General features: G+C 48.6%; 1 protein-coding gene across 1 annotated transcript in view; it reads left to right on the top strand.

Annotated features, from left to right (window-relative positions):
• Positions 1-10,631, top strand: part of LOC115400526 (serine/threonine-protein kinase TAO1) — a 13,093-nt gene extending 2,462 nt beyond the window's left edge. Inside the window, 20 exon segments of the mRNA XM_075410455.1 lie at positions 744-992; positions 1,117-1,188; positions 1,287-1,388; positions 1,464-1,509; positions 1,592-1,688; positions 1,797-1,910; positions 1,988-2,079; positions 2,247-2,340; positions 2,432-2,472; positions 2,475-2,512; positions 2,601-2,768; positions 2,869-3,069; positions 3,211-3,339; positions 3,789-4,025; positions 4,251-4,379; positions 4,498-4,701; positions 4,812-5,051; positions 6,570-6,782; positions 6,931-7,113; positions 7,234-10,631. Coding sequence (XP_075266570.1) covers positions 861-992; positions 1,117-1,188; positions 1,287-1,388; positions 1,464-1,509; positions 1,592-1,688; positions 1,797-1,910; positions 1,988-2,079; positions 2,247-2,340; positions 2,432-2,472; positions 2,475-2,512; positions 2,601-2,768; positions 2,869-3,069; positions 3,211-3,339; positions 3,789-4,025; positions 4,251-4,379; positions 4,498-4,701; positions 4,812-5,051; positions 6,570-6,782; positions 6,931-7,113; positions 7,234-7,788 — 3,087 coding nt within the window. The 5' untranslated portion in view covers positions 744-860 and the 3' untranslated portion in view covers positions 7,789-10,631.
• Positions 10,632-14,753: the final 4,122 nt, after the last annotated feature.

The following is a 14,753-nucleotide window of genomic DNA, read 5'->3' as shown; positions in this document are numbered from 1 at the left end:
CTATTCCCTGACCTTTGAAGGTTCAGTTAATCTACACACTACTGCAGATTTTTCACTGTTTCAGAATTTACAGAACCACATTAACTGTTTCAAGGTCAGGTATAGATATTATTGTAGCATCCGTGCTGCTGTTTAATTTCATCAGTTATTTTTTTGCACATAATAAGCACAGAATTAGGATTATTGAGGTATATTTTGTGATAATTGTGATCTGAATCACTTGTTTGACTGTGGTTGTCTTGCGCTTTAATCACTTGAAAGAAAGGTGATATGGAGAGTGTTTGCATGTGCCTGTTTACCCGAGCAGATTCAGGTTTAGCGAGTAGTCCTATCACAGGAATGCTTTGTCTCGGTCTGGCCTTCGTTCACTCAGCAGAGCAGCTTGTTGTTACCTGGCTTTGGCTTTGTATCCTCCTCACATCTGTCTGCATACCAGAAACTGAAGGTGTGAGATGAGAGGTTGTCAGGACACGGCCCACCGATTTCATTAACTCTGGCTGCCGTTACTATGGAAACAGGAGGCTTTATCTGTCGTTTCCTCAGGATTTCCGACTGGCTGTTGGCACTTGACATCGCTGTTCATCTCAGGATTAAACTGTGGTTGCACTGAAGAAACTTCCTCACTTATTATGCATGCAAAGCATTTCCCTGGTACCGACATCTCATAAAAAACATTCAGACCTTCTATTTCTGATAGGAGTTCTGTGGACAGATGACTGATTTGTTTTTCTTTTGTCTTCCAGCTCTGGCCACATATGAAACCACTGTCCTGCAGATGAGCCGTCAGTGGGGGCTTCCACGTCGCTGTCGCAGACCCAGATAGTTCCTGGCGGCAGCGGCATCGCCCCCATCTCCCCATTATGCCCAACAGCAATCGGGCGGGGAGCCTGAAGGACCCCGAAATTGCGGAGCTCTTCTTCAAGGAGGACCCGGAGAAGCTCTTCACAGATCTACGTGAGATCGGACATGGCAGCTTTGGTGCTGTATATTTTGTGAGTATTTGACAACACAGGATTCAGACTTATGATGTAAAAGTTGCATCTTTTGGATGTCCTAAATTAGTAAGAAAAAAAGAATAAAGTAAGGAAGATCATGACCAATGTTTTTATCATTCAGGCACAGGATGCACGGACAAATGAGGTGGTTGCCATCAAGAAGATGTCTTACAGTGGGAAGCAGTCCACTGAGGTATGTCGATAGCTTTCACTGACATATGCCGTGTGGACAGACTCTGAATGTTGTTTTCCTTGTGTCTGCAGTCTTTCTGATTCTCCCTGTTTTCACAGAAATGGCAAGACATAATCAAAGAGGTCAAATTCCTGCAGCGAATACAACATCCAAACAGCATAGAGTACAAAGGATGTTACCTGCGAGAGCACACCGCCTGGGTAAGTCCCACATGATGGTAATTTATTTACTGATAAAGTGCAAAATAACACAAACGTCTCTTTGTTTCCTTGCAGCTTGTAATGGAGTATTGTCTTGGTTCCGCTTCAGATTTGTTAGAAGGTGAGTTATTAAAAACTTCAAACTTCTTGCAAGTTAATCCCTCATGTTTAACTTGACATCAATCTTGCTGCATCTCCCCCAGTTCACAAAAAACCTCTGCAAGAAGTTGAAATCGCTGCAATTACCCATGGTGCTCTTCAAGGCCTGGCTTATCTTCACTCCCACAACATGATTCACCGGTGAGTATTTCAGTTGCTGAGCAGCATGCAGCTGGCCGAGCTGCGTTGCCCTCAGGCGTTCGCTCCTCTGCGTGGCGCTGTAATCATCCCCTCTTACCTGTCTGACAGAGATATCAAGGCCGGAAACGTCTTGCTGACGGAGCCAGGGCAGGTGAAACTGGCAGATTTTGGCTCTGCGTCCATTGCCTGTCCTGCAAACTCCTTTGTTGGGACTCCATATTGGTACGTCACAAACACTTACGTACAACGCCCTGCGCTCTTCTCGGTGTGTCACGACTTACACGTGTTTCTCTTGTCAGGATGGCCCCAGAAGTCATTTTAGCCATGGATGAGGGTCAGTACGATGGGAAGGTGGACATTTGGTCGTTGGGAATCACCTGCATTGAATTAGGTTGGTTTTTATTTCACCTGGCTTCAGTCAACCTGACACTGGTTGTATTTCTTCCACCCACATAATGTTTTGCATACTTCTATAAACCTCCGTGAACCTGCATTGCCTTTGCTCATTCGGCCCTTCAGTATTTCTATTTTGTAACACCACATGTGTCTTGTTTATAGCCGAGAGGAAACCTCCACTGTTCAACATGAATGCAATGAGTGCCTTATACCACATAGCACAGAACGAGAGCCCCACGCTTCAGTCCAGTGAATGGTGAGGGCACAGTTCCACTCAAAAGACCCAACGTTTGCTTTTGTTTTTCGTTCAGAGTTAATTGAAAAGCTCTTTCATCTGTCGTCTCCAGGACGGATTATTTTCGAAACTTTGTTGATTCTTGCCTTCAGAAATGCCCCAAGATCGCCCCACCTCTGAAGAGCTCTTAAAGGTAAAGTTTTCTTTTCTAGTGGAGTGTCACAGCTTGGTCAGATTCCCGAAATGTAATGCTTAAGGAAATTTCTGTGCTTCTCCTCCAGCATGCGTTTGTCCAACGTGAGCGGCCGGAATCTGTTCTAATCGACCTGATAAATCGGACTAAAGATGCAGTGAGGGAGCTGGACAATCTGCAGTATCGTAAGATGAAGAAGATCTTGTTTCAGGAAGCTCACAATGGCCCGACGACCGAGGCACAAGATGAAGAGGAGGTCTGTTGTGTGGCTTGTTTTTCACCATTCCCCCTGCCCCTGTCCGTCTCGCTGTGTGTTGTAAAACGGTGTTGCTGTCTGCTGTGTGTGTTATTTTTAGGAGGCAGATCACAACGTGGGCAGGACGGGGACGGTGAACAGTGTGGGGAGCAATCAGTCCATCCCCAGTATGTCAATCAGTGCCAGTTCCCAGAGCAGCTCTGTCAATAGTCTAACAGATGCTGGCGATGACAAGAGCGAGGTGGACATAGAGGGAGACCACACGGTGATGTCCAACAGCTCCGTCATACATCTCAAGCCAGTAAGACGCTCAATCAGCAGCATTCTGGAGTAGAGTTTCAATATTATTTGAATTTCCTTTGAGTCCAGCAAGAGAAGCTTGTGTGTCCCTCCTCCACTTACTGTACGATCTGCTGCTGACGTCTAACCGTGTGTCTTTTAGGAGGAGGAGACGGGTCACGTGGAGTCTGAGCCAAACAACCGGCCACCTGAGCCACAGCCCACTCCCGCACACGCTCCACGGCCCAAACGGAACCGCGAACACTTCGCCACCATACGCACAGCTTCAGTGGTACGAATACTGCTGACATATCGGTCGACCAGAGGAAAACTGCAATCCAGATCCGATTTACAATTTTCAGGAGCTAAAAGCACCAAATGTGCACATTTCATACATGTTTCTATTGAATCAGGATTTATTTTGACCATGAAGTACCAGACATTTGACTTTGATAAAGGGAGAGCAGGAGGGATGTGAAAACAACTTTCTGGACAACTATTTTGGAACATTTCAGCAAAAAAATTTTTTTTAAATGTTTTCCTGTTTCATGGAGTTGTTAAAAAGTTTTTGTGACACATTTTCGCTCAGATGATTAAATCATTTTTCCTATAAAATCTGAAAAGTTTTTTTTACGTTATCAAATATTCATCAAGTTACAGAGTTGCCTAAAAATTGATTATCTTTTCAAAAAAAAAAACTTGTGTGCAGCCGGTGTGAAATAAATCTTTGTGGTTTGCCAGCTCACTCGCCAGATTAAAGAGCACGAGCAGGACTCGGAGCTACGGGAGCAGATCCTGGGCTACAAGCGGATGAGGCGGCAGCACCAGAAACAGCTGATGGCTCTGGAGAACAAGCTGAAGGCTGAGATGGACGAGCACAGACTCCGTCTGGACAAGGAGCTGGAGAACCAGAGGAACAGCTTCACCCAGGAGATGGAGAAACTCGTCAAGAAGCACCAGGCGTCCATGGAGAAAGACGTATGTTGACAGCCCGCACAAAACAATTACTGCTCACTGTTCCATAACACCGCAACAGCAAACATCGGCGTTTTAATTCAGTCATGCTTTATATTGAGGAACAACATCACACTGCAGTGTAGAAATCTGTAGAAAGTTTTAATGTAACTTCTCTTCTTTTTAAGCACTTATTCCATAAGCATCTGCATAAATCAGACTGACGGTGGCGATGTGTTTCTCGATCAGGCGAAAACTTTCAGCAATGATGAGAAGAAGTTCCAGCAGCACATCCAGAGTCAGCAGAAAAAAGAGCTGAACAGCTTCTTGGAGTCCCAGAAACGGGAATACAAGCTTCGCAAGGAGCAGCTCAAAGAGGTACGAGTCCTACTTTCCAAGTGCCAATTCCTGCTTATCTGAACTGAACTGGCAGACGCGAGTCAGCGGGGTGACTTTAGCTTGCGTAGTGACGTGCGATCATTTCTTTTCTGTTCAGGAGCTGAATGAAAACCAGTCAACCCCAAAGAAAGAGAAGCAAGAGTGGCTGTCCAAGCAGAAGGAGAACTTCCAGCACTTCCAAGCAGAGGAGGAGGCCAACCTGCAGCGCAGACAGAGGCAGTACCTGGAGCTGGAGTGCCGCCGGTTCAAACGGAGGATTCTAATCGCTCGTCACAACATTGAGCAGGACCTAGTACGAGAGGTCAGTCCTCGCTCTTCCTGACCGCTCAGCCTCAGTGGTTTAACACAGAAAGGGTCATTTAACCAGCTGTAATTACCTCATTATGCACTAACTCTTCTCTGTGCGAGCAGGAGCTAAACAAGCGTCAAACCCAGAAGGACCTGGAGCGCGCCATGCTTCTGCGGCACCACGAGTCCATGCAGGAGCTGGAGTTCCGCCAGCTCAGCACCATCCAGAAGACCCGGGCCGAGCTGACCCGTCTGCAGCACCAGACGGAGCTGACCAACCAGCAGGAGTACAACAAGAGGAGGGAGAGGGAGCTCAGGCGCAAGCATGTGATGGAGGTCCGCCAGCAGCCCAAGAGCCTCAAGGTGGGACTGTGTGTGTGTGTGTGTGTGTGTGTGTGTGTGTGTGTGTGTGTGTGTGTGTGTGTGTGTGTGTGTGTGTGTGTGTGTGTGTGTGTGTGTGTGTGTGTGTGTGTGTGTTTCTATCCTTGTCGGGGCCAAATGTCCCCACAAGGATAGCAAAACGTGGAACGACGTGCCTTGTGGGGACCTTTTTCCGGTCCTAAGTAGGAGAAACAGTGTTTTCTTGACCATGTTGTTGTTACTGAAAAAAGTAAAAGTGCAAAAGCATTTCTTTAGGGTTAGGCTTTGTTGTGGTGTGGGTTAGGGTTAGGGTAAGGGTCAGGGTTAGGGGCTAGACATGAATGGGAGTCAGTGGAAGGTCCCCACAAGGATAGAAATACAAGACTGTGTGTGTGTGTGTGTGTGTGTGTGTGTGTGTGTGTGTGTGTGTGTGTGTGTGTGTGTGTGTGTGTTCTCGTATTTCTATCCTTGTCGGGGCCAAATGTCCCCACAAGGATAGCAAAACGTGGAACGAGGTGCCTTGTGGGGACCTTTTTCCGGTCCTAAAGGCCCGTCCATGCTTCACATGTCCGCGTGGGTGCGCGTTGCGCGTTGGTCCGCGTGACGTAAAAATCGTCATGAATTCCTGTCCGCTAGGGTCCGCGCGGACCGATCCGCGGACGTCCGCGCAGCAGCCAGAAATTGAGACCGCGTTGCGCATTGCGCGCAGGTCGCGGAAGTGTGCGCCTGCGCCAGAGCGCCATAGCAAACAAAACATGACGGTAAACGTGAAAGAAGACGGAGCTCCAGCCTGATGGCTCCACTTAAAGACACCGAAAGAGTGAAAAACTCGTGGAAAGAGAGAGAGACTGTCTGGAGGGAGGAGGAGGTCTGCAGACAGAAGTACTAATCGCTCCCGCGCCGCCCCCGCGATTCAGAAACAGAAAAAAAAGGCTAAATAAACTTTAATACTTAAAGATAATGTACTGACAATGTATGTGCTTAATTTTCTCTAAATAATCCGTGATAAAGGAGCAGATAAACAGTCTGTAGAGCCTTAAAAGCTTCTCGAGGCTGCGTGGATCACCGCGCCTGCATGAGATGCGCACAGCTGAGCTCAAAATGTAGCATGGGAGAAAGCGCGTCCGCATCGGTGGTGCGCGGACCTTCCAAAGCGGACGCGGAAACGCGTACATATGAAGCATGGACGGGCCTTTAGTAGGAGAAACAGTGTTTTCTTGACCATGTTGTTGTTACTGAAAAAAGTAAAAGTGCAAAAACATTTCTTTAGGGTTAGGCTTTGTTGTGGTGTGGGTTAGGGTAAGGGTCAGGGTTAGGGGCTAGACATGAATGGGAGTCAATGGACGGTCCCCACAAGGATAGAAATACAAGACCGTGCGTGTGTGTGTGTGTGTGTACAGTGGAAAGCTCTTTGAGATTACAAAATGACAGTTCAACCTGAAGAAGAAACCCTCAGTAGAGAATTGAAAGTCCATCTCTGAAGAAGCCTGCTTGACGCGATGTCTGTTCTCCACCACACAGTCCAAAGAGCTGCAGATCAAGAAGCAGTTCCAGGACACGTGTAAGATCCAGACCCGGCAGTATAAAGCCCTGAGAAACCACCTGCTGGAGACCACGCCCAAGTCGGAGCACAAGGCTGTTCTGAAGCGGCTGAAGCAGGAGCAGCACCGCAAACTCGCCATCTTGGCAGAGCAGTATGACCACTCCATCAATGAGATGCTTTCCACCCAGGCGGTGAGTCTGGTAATGCCAAACATTTCTGATCCTAATTGCGAAGAAATACGATTTAAGCGCGAAGCCAGTATTATATTTACCAACCGCCGAAGTCGGTCGTGTTGCATTTCCTCCCTGGATCCTGATACTGATCGTCTCTCTTTCTCAGCTGCGTCTGGACGAGACTCAGGAGTCTCAGTGCCAAAGCCTGCGAATGCAGCTTCAGCAGGAGCTGGAGCTGCTCAACGCCTACCAGAGCAAGATCAAGATGCAGACCGACTCCCAGCATGAGCGAGAGAGCAAGGACCTGGAGCAGAGGGTGTCCATCCGCAGGGCCCTGCTGGAGCAGAAGGTGCAGCCTCCGCTGAACATTCCTTCTGCTGGTTCAGTGTGAAGTGGAGAACTTTCTCCTATTCTAAGCTTAATCCCCTGCCTCTCCCATAATCCCTTTTGTTTTTCCTTTATTCTGTAGATCGAGGAAGAGCTGCTGTCCCTGCAGAACGAACGCATGGAACGAATCCGGAGCCTCCTGGAACGCCAGGCCCGAGAGGTGGAGGCCTTTGACTCGGAGAGCATGCGCCTGGGCTTCAGCAACATGGTGCTATCGAACATCTCCCCCGAGGGCCTCAACAAGAGCTTCCCCGGCGCCCCCGGAGGCTGGAGCCACCACCTGCAGCAGCACCCGCCCGGGAGCTCGCTGCACGGGGGCTCGCTGCACTGGGGCGTCGGCGGCGGCGGCAGCAGCGGAGGGCCCGGTCCCCAGGGCGGCCATCACCACTATCACTCCAGCCCGGGAGGAGCAGCCATGCAGCAAGGCTGGGGGCCGGGCGTGCAGGGGGGAGGGGCCCCATCGCCGTGGGGCCACCCGTCGGCCGCCGCCCTGGCCTCCCGCGGCGGCGCGGGGATGCAGAACAGCCCCCAGGCCATGGGCAGGACACCCCCGGGAGGCCGCAGCGAGCAGGGCATGAGCAGGAGCACCAGCGTCACGTCTCAGATTTCCAACGGGTCACACCTCTCCTACACATAGAGCCCCGGCGCCGCCGCTCTGCCTCGCTCTGTGACACTACCCCAGCATCCCCCCCCCCCTTCCCTGTACAGACATGGATGTGTGATAAAGTAAATGTTGCTCAGGTCAAAAGGGCTGGGAAAGGCACAGCCCGTCCTCACGGCAGTTTATCGGCACACATGCAGACCCTTAGTTGCGTTACGTAAGCAGTTCGAGTGTCAAAATGTTACTCCCTTTTGTTTCGTTTAGTTTTTATTCACGGCGCTCTCGATGTAAAACACGTTCGTACTCTTCACAGCCATTGCTCTCATTTTGCACATGAAACACTGTTTTAAAAAAAAAGCCTTTAATGTGTATGAACTAAATGTGGAGTCAAAGAATCACAGTAGAGTGAGTTATTCAGGACCCCCCCCCTCCTCCAGAAGACGCTGGGCTGTGGTGAATCCAGCCTGCTGTAATGGTCATTCTGATCAATTAGAAGCCTCTTTTTTATTTCACCTTATTTCCTGGTCATCAACCAAAACAAGACGGAACAAATCCAGAGCCAAATAAATGTTACCAGTTTTAGGAGTAAGCTACAACACAACTTCAGTGCCTTTTTAACTCACGAGGTCAAACCTTCGTCATTCTCTCCTCATCGTCGTTCTCCGATCAGCTGGACTTGGCTCCAGCATCCTGTGTCAAATAGAGAGAGATCATAGCCACAACGTATGAAGTGAAGCTTGTTTGAGTCTTAAAAACGTTGATTTATGTACTTGCGTGTACATATCGCTGACTTGATGTCTTTAGGCGGTACTCGAAGATAAATAGACTTATTGGCCTTTAAAAACAATCCTATATTCAATCTCTTTCTTTTATTAGTGCCTTTTTTTCAAACTGCTGCCTTTTTCAAAGCACTTTATTCAGCGAAACGTGTGTAAAAAGAATATCTGACTTCACGAAGCACCTCTTGGATGAATGTTTCATCGGTACGGATGTGGTTTAGTGGAGGAGTCGAACTTGACTGCTGTGATTTTATTATTTCAACAGCGATCTCCCAAGTAGGGGTTTGGTTTCCGAGCGATATGCAAAGGATGGCGTTTTGAAAGCAGAACGCTGCAGGAGAGTTGGTTCTGTGCAGGCAAGTAATGTAAGCTAATTGTCATGACCATGACAGCAGGCTCGGCACTACTCGGTGTAAGAAACACACACACACACACACACACACACAAAATGCTTTTTTCCAGATCAGCAACGAGAAACATTTAAAAAGGTGCTACTCTTCAAAAAAATTCAACCATCTCATCGTAACAGGAGTGACTGAACGAGGCACAGAAAATGAGTCCGTGCAAAAAGAAAACCAAAACAGCCAAATCAGACAAATTGTGGCACGAAGCACTTGCTTATTCCTCTGAGACCTCCAGCAGTTCCTCTCCCAGTCATGTTTAACTTCTCCCTGCTCTCCAGCTTGTGGTTGATGTAAAAAAAAGAAAAGGAAAGAAAAAAGTTTCACTTCTCAAAGACTTGACAGAGACTTTCCATCCAGAGAATTCCGAGGCCTTTCAGGAGAATCCTCCAGAGATCACGACATGCGCTCTCAGACCGTGGAGTTGAATGTTACATGTGTATTTTTTTATGGAAGAGAAAAGTTCTTTACACCTTCACTTTCAGGAAATACAGTCTACAAGCAAATTCCTTAACAACACACTGACACAAGCAGAGTGTGTGTGTGTGTGAACAGGTTGTTTGAGGTGTGTGTCTCGCTGTCATCTCCTCTGAACGCCACTGTTGGATTAGCCATCCTGAAGCGTTGCCTCAGCAGAGCTCTCACCTTTCTTCTCATTCCTCTGGTTCAGAGCCAATTCCATCACTTCCGAGGACACAAAAATCAATGCTGGGATTTTTTTTTTTTTTTTTTTAATCATCTAGGCAGGAATTTAATTCCCCTGTGTGAGTGTGTGTGTGTGTGAGAGAGAGAGTGAGTATCCTGCTTCGAAGGTAAACATTTTATCAAAGTAAGTTTGTTTTGTTTCCACTATTTTTTTTTTAATGCCAACTGATTACTTCAAGCTACTGTAACACATCAGAGTATATTTTTCTGATTTATTCATATTTGGTTAAGAAGATGACAGCGTATTTATCATTTTTGGATTCTGTGAGGAAGTCAAACGCCGCATGAAAGTCGGGCCACTCGGACCTCACATGAATGACGATTTTTAACTTTTCTACGTTCTGTTCTCGTTGAGGGAATCTGGTTCTTGTTGTCGGTCATAGCGAATCTCCACCAAGCTAGATTTTATTTTCTGTTTTAATAACTTTTATTTTCCACGTCAGATTTGTGTCCTACTGACTGAATGCATGTGGGACACAGAAGCAGAACGGGCAACAGGAAATCCTTTCTATGGTCAAACACTGTGCCATACCGGAGTTGCCAAGCCGCCCAGATGGTTTTACTCACCTGTCATCGGGTTGACCACAAGAAATGTATGAAACTTCTAATCAAATGAGTTCTGGTGGAGTGGCCAAAGAGGAGGAAGGAGGAAAAAAATACAAATAACAGAAAAACATGGCGGGGACGGTGGGCAAATGATGAGAAAATGTTGCATTTCTTTGAAGATGTCAGTATTGTTTGGCACATTACCACTACAACTCATAACCTGTATTAAAATGTATAGATGGTGGAACATGTTATATAGAGAGATTATGAAGATGCTAAAGAGAAGATGGTAAAGTACTAAAAGTGGATTTACATTGTGTAAAGAGATGGATGAAAGAATAAAGAATAGGATCAAATTTGCTCTATTGTTTGTATTGTATTTACCATTGTGTTGGCAGAGGGATATTGAACAGAAATCAGCTGTAATAAAGTAATTTTAGTATAAATACTTTTGTGTCACTCCTTTTATTGTTTTAAAGACTGAAGAGGGGCAGCCAGCTAATCTGACAGGTATTGGAGATACTTTACCAATAACTAAAACCAGTACAGGATTACATAGTGGGAGACCAGACCGTCTATCAAAGTCTAACTTACACCTCTCTAAGAGGGGCGTGAAATTTTTGCAGAAAAGACAATTAATCGAATCTGTAATATGCACCCCCAAATATTTAAAACCATCTGTAGCATATTTGAAAGGGAAAAAGGATGGTGGAATATTTTTAGCCAGAGAATTAATAGGAAGAAGCTCACTCTTGTGGAGGTTAAGTTTATAGCCTGAGTACAGCCCAAATTTGTCGAATATCTAGAACTACGGGGAGGGAGGCAGCTGGGTTAGACATACTGTAAATAACAGGAGGTCATCAGCATAATTACAGAGTACTTTGGTAAATATATGTACTTGTGGTGTCTGCTGGGAGAGGATTTTGCCTCACATTAGAAGGGGCGGGGTTTAGTCACGTGGGGAGGTATGACACACTGATGGTGGGGGTTAAAAGGGCGGAAGCGGTTTGTCAGGGTTGTGTGTGTGGATAACAAACCCCACTCGACTCTATTCCTGTGTCTATCTCCTCTTTGTGCGATCCCCACATACATCATATACCTGATAGCTATTGGTCAGACCAAGGATTCAGCCCTCAGTCCTGTGTGTATAAAACATGAGTAAAACATCTGGAAGTGTTGTGTCTAGATTCAGGGTTGTGAAGCTGGGATGTTGGGTGATTCAGGTTGAACCAACGGCACAGATGAGTCCTTGTATTTCATGTATCTCCACACACACACACACACACAGTTGTAGGTCCCCTCCCCCTTTTTCAAAACAAACTGACGGCCTTGCTGACAACAGTGCATAAGAACGAGAGTTACGAATGTAACTACGGTTCTATGAATCCCTACTGACCGCCTATGAAATAGAACTTGAGGTGTAGGGCTTAATAGGTTCAGACTCCTTTTCCATCATGTGAACATGCAAACTGCACTTCCATTTCATCCCTACTGACCGCCAGGCGGTGCATAAAGCACTGAATGATCATCCTTTCGCATACGCAGGTCGAGAATTAAATGACAACAAAGTCACATGTGACCTCCCGGTGGCTGACATGAGTCTATATAGCCACGTCACACCGGAAGCTCAGTCCCTTTAAACCTTCTCGCGCGCAGGTTGGTTGGATCTGGTGGTGAGCATTTTGAGCTTAACTCCACTTACAGTTGATGTGCTGTTTGTGACTGGTAGCCCTGCGACTGGGTAAGTCAGAGCTGCGAGCTTGCTCGCCCTCTAAGGGCTGCACAAGCAGCACTCCTTCTCCTTTTTTTTTTTCTTTCCCGTGAAAGCCAGGTATCGTTTATCGCCGTGTCTCTTAGACGGTTGTTTTCTGTTGTTACGGCCCACCGTGTGGTGCGCGCCGCTCGGGTTGATTGCCTGGGCGGCTTAATTGTTAATTTGTTAATTAGGGGGCATAACTTCGCCCAGTTGTTATTGAAGACGGCTGTCTGTCAGCTCATGTGTCTGTCTGAGTGTGATTCATACACTGCCTCTTCAGCTGTTTAAAGAAAGGAAGATAATAGTAATAATTAATTAAAAAAAAAACAGCAGGATTGTTTTCCCTCATTGTGAGCCTGTTGCAAATCGCAAGTGGCGTTCTCTGCTCGACCCGGTTTGTGACCCCGCGCTCGGACATTCAGGAGTCACTAGTGGCGTTCTCTGTTCGACCTGACTCTGTAGTTGCTTGTCTGAACACTGAGTTTCTTAGTGAGTAAGACAGCTGAGGGTTTTTTGACGCCATGTTGGAGCAGCTGTGTTGCAGACTCTGCTTGGCAGCACTCCAACCTGAGGATGGCCATGATTTGTGTCCCCCCTGCCTAGGTGTGGACCACCTACGGGAGGCCCTCCATGGCACGCACTGCCCGAATTGCTTAATTATGCCGCATTCCGTGAAGGTTGCGCACTTGGCTGAGTTTGAGGGTTGCCCGGAGGGGGATCCCACGTCTATGGTGTTGCCTGCCGGACAGTCACGGACACGGAAGCACTCTTCTTCGGAGGCACTAGCGCGTACGAGGAAGAGGCGCAGGAAGGAGGACCCCAGGGACGGGTTGTCTGGTAAAGTGGAGAACCTGTCATCGGAATTGGCTCAGATGAAGGCGATACTTCAGAACCTTTAGGAAGACACAGGACGCCATGCGGCGGTTCAGCAGGAACACGATTTGGCATCGCACGAGGACGTGATCTTGGTGGCGGCGTCGGACACTCAATTTATGAGTGATTTCGATGAGCTGAGCTCCCAGGTTTCTGAGTCCGGGTCCCACACCTCTGCAGGCTCCCGGGACACTGGAGATGAGTCTGTGGCTGTGGCTATTGGGACAGCTCTCACCCACCTGCTGTTGGAGGTCCCCACGTCAAACCAAGTCCGCTCCAGCGGATTCTTCCGACACCAGACGGCAGCTGAGCCCTTTGCAGTCCCGCCATCAGAGGAATATGTTAAGGAGCTGCATGCATGTTGGACAGATAACAAGGCATTTTCCAGGCCCACCACGGATGGGCGGGCCTTAGCAGCGATGCAGGATGCCGATAAGTTTGGCCTGGGACGCATGCCGGCTGTGGAACCAGCTATCGTGTCCCTCATTGTGCATCTGGAGGAGACGCTACGAACGAACGCCAGGTGCCCGCAACCGCAGTGTAGGATCACAGACGATCTACTCTGCAAAGCCTATGACACCGGTGCGCGCATGGGCCACATTGGTTAACTACCTCTCCCACCTCCTGCTGGGTCTGTCGTCAGCATTGGAGGAGGTTTCTGTCGACCCACCTAAGCAGGGCCTAATGGACGCCTCCCTACAAGCTTTCGCCCTAATGTCAAGGGAGCTTGGTCGCCTGATGTCTACGCTCGTACAGACTCGACGCCAGGTTTGGTTGGCACAGTCACCACTTTCAGAGTCCAGTCGGGGGACGCGTGCCGGTGGTTCCTGGGGAATTATTTGGGTCCACAGCACTGGAGGCCCCGGAGCGCACCGCGCAGGCAAACCATACTCGGCAGCAATTGGTGGGACTCCAGAGACATCCCCCTCCTCGGGTGGGTCCAAGGTCTGCCTCATCATCTTCTCGGAGGTACTCTGCTGGGCCATCGCACCCTCTTCCGGAAACTTGCCACCAGGATTACAGAACGGTTCCGGAACGGAGGCCACAGCCTGGGTCTCTACCCCCCCGCTCATCACGGATGGGGCAGCCACCCAAGCCCTCCAGACGGCAGGGGGCACAGATGAGACTCCACGGCCGGCAGTCATTTTTTTTTACCCCGGGTCAACTCAGACACTGGGCTACCCACACTCCAGATGCTTGGGTGCTGGCCACACTGTCCCAGGGTTATCGCATTCAGTTCTGCCGCCGGCCTCCCATTCATGGCTGGGTCACAATGACTGCAATCCACGACTGGGCCAGGGCACGAGCACTGTCTGAGGAAATTCACAACTTGCTGGCCAAAGGTGCTGTGGTTCCTGTTGATCCCCTGCGGGACCCGGGGGGGTTTTATTCAAAGTATTTCCTCATACCGAAGAAGACAGGCGACTTGCCCCGCTCTGCATCTTCGGGGTCTAAACTAATTTTTTAAATGTATTCCATTCAAGATGCTGCACATCCCTCAGGTTCCCTACACAATATCGCCACGGGACTGGTTCACAGTGATCGATCTGAGGGACGCTTACTTTCATGTCCCTGTTGTGCAGTTACACTGGCGGTTCCTTCGGTTTGCATTTCAAGGGAAGCACTATCAGTTCAGGGTCCTCCCATTCGGGCTTTCCCTGTCTCCTCGGGTGTTTTCCAGGTGCGTGGCTGCAGCTCTGTCCCCCCTGCAGACTCGGGGCTTGACGATCTTGCCCTACCTGGACGATTGGCTAATCTGTTCCTCGTCTCGCGAGGACGCCGTTCGGGACACGCAGGCGGTGCTCGATCACACTGCTGCTCTCGGCTTGCATGTCAACACGGCCAAGAGCAACCTGGTCCCCACACAGGTGACCACTTTTCTGGGGATGGTCCTGAATTCTCGGACTATGATGGCATGCCCCTCACCTCGGCGGGTTCAGG

Source organism: Salarias fasciatus, chromosome 14 (assembly GCF_902148845.1).
Source record: "Salarias fasciatus chromosome 14, fSalaFa1.1, whole genome shotgun sequence".
Lineage (NCBI taxonomy): Eukaryota > Metazoa > Chordata > Actinopteri > Blenniiformes > Blenniidae > Salarias > Salarias fasciatus.
The sequence above is the reverse complement of the archived record's forward strand: the minus strand, read 5'-3'. Positions and strand labels throughout refer to the sequence as shown.